The 5,282-nt window shown below is 41.9% G+C and overlaps 1 protein-coding gene across 2 annotated transcripts in view; it reads left to right on the forward strand.

The window, feature by feature from the left end:
• Positions 1-5,282, forward strand: part of galns (galactosamine (N-acetyl)-6-sulfatase) — a 23,176-nt gene that overhangs the window by 8,509 nt on the left and 9,385 nt on the right. For both annotated transcript variants that reach the window (XM_032527609.1, XM_032527683.1), the window contains exons 10-11: positions 2,033-2,175; positions 2,758-2,860. In XM_032527609.1, coding sequence (XP_032383500.1) covers positions 2,033-2,175; positions 2,758-2,860 — 246 coding nt within the window. The remainder of the gene's footprint in view (positions 1-2,032; positions 2,176-2,757; positions 2,861-5,282) is intronic.

A 5,282-nucleotide genomic window follows, 5' to 3' on the forward strand; every position in this document is an offset into this window, starting at 1 on the left:
GGGGGGGGTGTACAGGAAGGGAAGCAAGGAAGAAGTAAAAGTGGCTGGTGTAGAAAAGAGAAAAGGAGGAGTGCTAAATACACTGGCACTACCACACTGCCAGGAACATTGTTGTGCTCACAGGGCTTTGCTGCACCTGTGCCATTCTTTGTAATTGACCAATGTGTCTGTGTATGCAAGTGTGCAGAACAGAAACATATGTGTATTTTTTGTTTGATTCTACATGCCTATATATACATATATGTGTGTGTGTGTGTGTGTCTTTGTGTGTGTGTGTCTTTGTGTGTGTGTGGCTTGACTGTAAGAATGTGACAAAGAAATAGATCCACCCTGAAGCTCTCTGGGGTTGTGATGACAAAGCTGCTTTGTTGGAGCTACTGTACTCTACAGCTCTGGGAGGGAGGACAGACCAGGCACAGGGTTGCCCCCTCTCTTGTTTTGCAGTCGTCTGAAATCTCAGTTGATTGGTCCATTGGAAATTCTACAGGCTCTTTGAGCAAAATGCTGGAGATAACAAACAGCCATGAGAGCCTTTGTTAAATGGGGATTTCAGGAGGTATATTGTACTAACTGAGCACAGATGCATCTAGACAGTTTTTTGGGGGGATTGGTAATAGAAGAAGAAAATCCCTTTATCTGTGAATGCATCTGTGACGAAACTCACGTAATTGTGTGAATGTTCAGGAAATTGTTGTCAATTAGTCATTTACTACTATTTAGGACGATGGAAGGAGGTGTACTGGAATGAAGGAGTGTGGTTGCTTTGTAGCAGGTGCAGATTCAGCATTCTCTTAGTGCCTAAGGGGGGCGAGGGGCCAGGTTGATGAGGGGTGGTAGCTGTAGCAACAAAGATGGGGAGGCGAGTGGGGTGTGTCGGCCCCACAACGTTGTTGAGCGTCACAATCCCTTTTGTTGTTTTTTATCAGGCAGCAGACACACAGGCAGAGTGACAGAGACGGGGATAGAAGCTCTGCCTTCTCAGATAGCCACCATCACCACTCACAACACAGAAAGAAATGAGAGAGAGTGTGACATTAATAGAGAGTGATGAGTCAGTCAAAAAAAGAGAAAGAACAAAGGATGGAGAAAGAATGAAGGTGTGAGAGAGAGAGAGAGAGAGAAAGAGACAGAGTGAGAGTGTGTGTGTGTGTGTGTGTGTGTGTGTGTGTGTCTGGATGTGCAGATAGATCATGGAATGCATTGCAAAGCCTTTTCTGTGGCTGGTTCTGCGGATACAGAAGAAAGGGGAATTCATTTCAGTGCTAAAGAGCTTGTGTGTGTGTAAGTGTGTCTGTGTCTGTATGTGTGCTGGCAGCCGATAGGAGCACAGCGGCACATGGCGGTGCAGCTGCAGAGGCCTGATAGCGCTATCTGATTGTGAGCATGCCGTCTCCCTCTAAGGCTCGCTCAGGAGAGAATGGAACGGAAGATCAAGGATGACAACGAAAAAATGTCATTTTATCTGAAAATAGTTCAAAGTTTATAAATAAAATAAAGCTTTTCACTGGGACTGGGAGAAGAAGATAAAACTCCAGCTTGCTCCAGCTCCAGCCGCCTGCTTGCCCGGGCCTTGTCCTCTTCCTACTTTCTCTCCTCTCCTCCTCCCCAAAATCATTTAGAAAGAGAGGCATTTTGGAGGCTCTATAATAAACCTGCAAGCAAAGATTAGAGAGGAGACTGGAGAAATGCAACTCTTTCCTACACATGTAAACACAACAACATATAAACCTCCTATCATGACTATGCATTGTTTTCTTTTGCATGGTCAATGACTAAATCCAGTGTAAAAGAGCAAGCTTGTGGTTTTCTTAGAGCATAAAACAGTTCATTCTTGATTTGCAAGCCTGTAATTATTTGTCACTGATGGCGTGCGTGTGTGCCAAGGACATTGAGGACAAATATGAGTTCTAGTCCTTGAGAAGACACTTGGCCAGCTTCTTTTCTTTACTTTTTCCAACTTGCGGGCTGTGTGAAATGGCTTATCTTATTGGAGATAGTGATTGTGGTTTTGGATTTCTTTGTCCTTTTCTAGGTGAATTTCCAGTTAGCCAATGTGATGGACCTGTTCACCACCAGTCTGGCTGTGGCCGGCATCACCCCTCCTGATGACAGAACCCTGGATGGACTGGACCTGACACCAGTCCTGCTAAACTGCCCACACACACTCAAAAACAGGCGAGTACACTACACACACTTGCACACACTCTTATGTAATTTTTCCAGTTGGCTAGATATTTGTGGCTTTTTCATTGGTACCAAGATCCCTTCATTTTTCAGAACACTTTATTTTTCATGATCACATCCCTTAGTAGTAAGCAGTGTTATGATGTTTTCTGTAATGTCATCATCAGGTCAAAATTGTGTTTGTGACCAAATGCCTACAACTACAACTACTGGCATTCCCATCAACCTCAGCTACACTTTGTGTTTTAGTATGCTAATGTGCTACTAAGATGGTGAACATGGTGAACATTAAACCTGCTAAACATCAGTATGCTAAAGTTGCATTTAGCTTGAAGCATATTTGTGCCTAAATACAGCGCCAAAGATGTATGTCTGTGGACTCCTAATGTAGGTTGTGGTATGAAGAGAATTCAGAATTTCCAATGATTTGAGTGACTTTTAGGGATGGTAAAGTGTTGACTCAAGTGTAAGCATGCCAAGATAAAATATAAAAAGAAGGATCCTATTTGGTCCTAATTCACTTTGGAAGAAACCAATCTCATCATTATTTCTCACACTTCTCATTCTCAACAGGCCAATCTTCTATTACCGTGGGAATGAGCTGATGGCCGTTAGGCTTGGACAATACAAGGCACACTACTGGACCTGGAGCAACTCATGGGAAGAGTTTAAAAACGTAAGATTCCCTTTTAACACAGCATTTCTGTGCCATCTCTGTTTCCTCAGTTCTTGATTTGCACTGCCACATCCTCCTTCTTTGTCTCTCCTAATCTGACTCAAACACACAAACACTTTCACTGTTGGAGTTATCTTGAAAATGGCTCATCAGTTGACTGCTGTGTACATCAGAGCGTAATGAATATTAATGAAGATCCCCCACATCAGCAAACTTACATCTTTCATCAACCAGTTGACTTGTTTGTTCTGACTCCAGTGGAGATTTTCTTCCTCTCCATTTACATACCGACATTCCCTGCTGTAGACTTGTTCTTTTGGCACCTCGGAGCTCCAAAAGAAGAAAGAAAGGCAGATGCTAGCAGTATCTCGGCCGTAATTACATCCAGTCGATGCTGATTAAATGTATCAGGAGAAATGTGATATGTGACACTTGAGAAGCAGAATAGTGTGGTCCTGCTTTCTTTCCTCTGTTCTTAAAAACATGTCCTCCTGTCCTCCCATCATGGCTCTGCTTTTTTCTGTGATCCAGTTTGTTTTCTGCCCCATCGGTCGCTTAAATTGCTCTCTCCTTCAGGGCCGCTGAATCAATAGTAGCCTCCTTTATCAACTCATGTGAACTGAAGTGGAACTTCACAAATAATAGCGTCCGATTGCCTGTGAGTTGCCTATCGATTGGTGTGTGCGTGCACATGAGAGAAAGAGAAAGGACGAGAGAAAACATGTACACGTATGTTCGGTTCTACCTAAAGATGTGGATGCCTGTGTGTGTTTTCTGGAGCGACTGTTGAGCTCCTTCAAGGGGAAGTTAAATTCCCACCATGCATCATGCCATTATGGTTGAATACTTAAACTGTCTATCCCATGGAACTCATAGTACATATTACAAACATGAAAAATGTTAACAAACTGACTTATTGAGCTGATTCACCCAGTCAGAGATGTAACGCATGAAATGTTTTGAAAATGAGCTCGAGGAGTAAAACATGTTTCAAGGTCCTTGTTTAGACCTTCTTTTTCAGGAAGAACATGTATTAATTATCATTTCAAAATTATCTGGATCCTTTAAACCCTGATATTGGCTTCAGTTAAATCCGTCTTGCAATAGAAATACACATTCAAACCCCCTTTTTAGTGAAAACAAAAGTCATGTTTTCCTTCTTGCTCTTCAGCTTTGGTAATACTTTAAAATATAATTTGTTTTTTCTTTGCCCATGCTAAGGAAATAAACAAGGGATGATGTGTGTCTGTGAAGAATGCAATTACAGGTTAATAGCTATGAGACATATCACTCTGTCCTGGCTGTGTTCATGCAGCTCAGCCATGAGGAAAATGAGAAATTTCACAGGCTTAAATGGCTCTCATCAAACTCTTTTGAGGCAGTGTAGTGATGTTTATATTGCAAAATGTAGTTTGTCGTGACTGTGGATCCTTTGTATCTGGATTGCTGAGTAACTTGTAATATAGAGCTCTATGGCACCTGGGATAGCTTTTTTTATCCTTGTTGAAAGCTTCACAAAGTGAAGAATAAAAACTGAGAAATTACTTGTTTCCCCAGACACCTGTTAGTCCTACACTGGTTACTTATTGCATCAATTTCAGCACCAATTGTGTTGCAGGGAATTGTCATGAGATAAACTGTGTGCACAGTACCTCCTGCTTTTGACTCTAGATTGGAACTCATGACATTAATGCACCTATGCTTGCTAAACAGAACCTGGTTCACTGACTTTATGGCCAAAAGCGAGAACATAAATTACAGCAGTTTGTAGAACATAAAGACAACCTCAACATGTAGCAAATGGTCCATAGATCAACTGCAATTTTCACATGTCTGTCGCATTCATGAAGTACAAAGTAGATATGTTTACACTATATGTGATTTTAAATGTTCAGCCACAATCTACTTAAAGGGATTATACTCTTTCCAAAGCATACTTTTTTCCTTTTTGAATCAAAAAAGACAAGGAATATTTCTTTTTCCAAAATCCATCCGGCCACTGCTGGATGCTCCTGCACCTTATCTTGTAATAGTGACTGCTCTGCTCCAGTTTGAAAGCAGCCTAGTTGTATCCATTGCATTAATGTCAGGTGAGATATGGAGTTCTTGCTGTTATGTGTTGGGTACAACAGACCGAGTCAGAGAGACACACAGCAGGCTTTTTAGCTGCTCTTCTTGGATGAGATTTTTTTGTATTCTTTTCTGCATTTCTAAGCTTTTGGCTTCAAAAGACACGACAAGTCTGGATCAGAGGTTGCTCTGCGGGACGGGGGGTATCTCTCTCTTTCTCTCTCTTCTATATGTATTTTTGATGTGCTCTGTTGAGCGATCTCAGAGGGGGGCAGCAACAGTGGCTTACAGATGAATGCTTTCTCAATATTAGTTGTGCTCATCAAAAAGTGTGTGTGTGTGTGTGTGTGTG

The sequence above is a fragment of the Etheostoma spectabile genome, chromosome 1 (genome assembly GCF_008692095.1).
Source record: "Etheostoma spectabile isolate EspeVRDwgs_2016 chromosome 1, UIUC_Espe_1.0, whole genome shotgun sequence".
In the NCBI taxonomy this organism is placed as follows: Eukaryota; Metazoa; Chordata; class Actinopteri; order Perciformes; family Percidae; genus Etheostoma; species Etheostoma spectabile.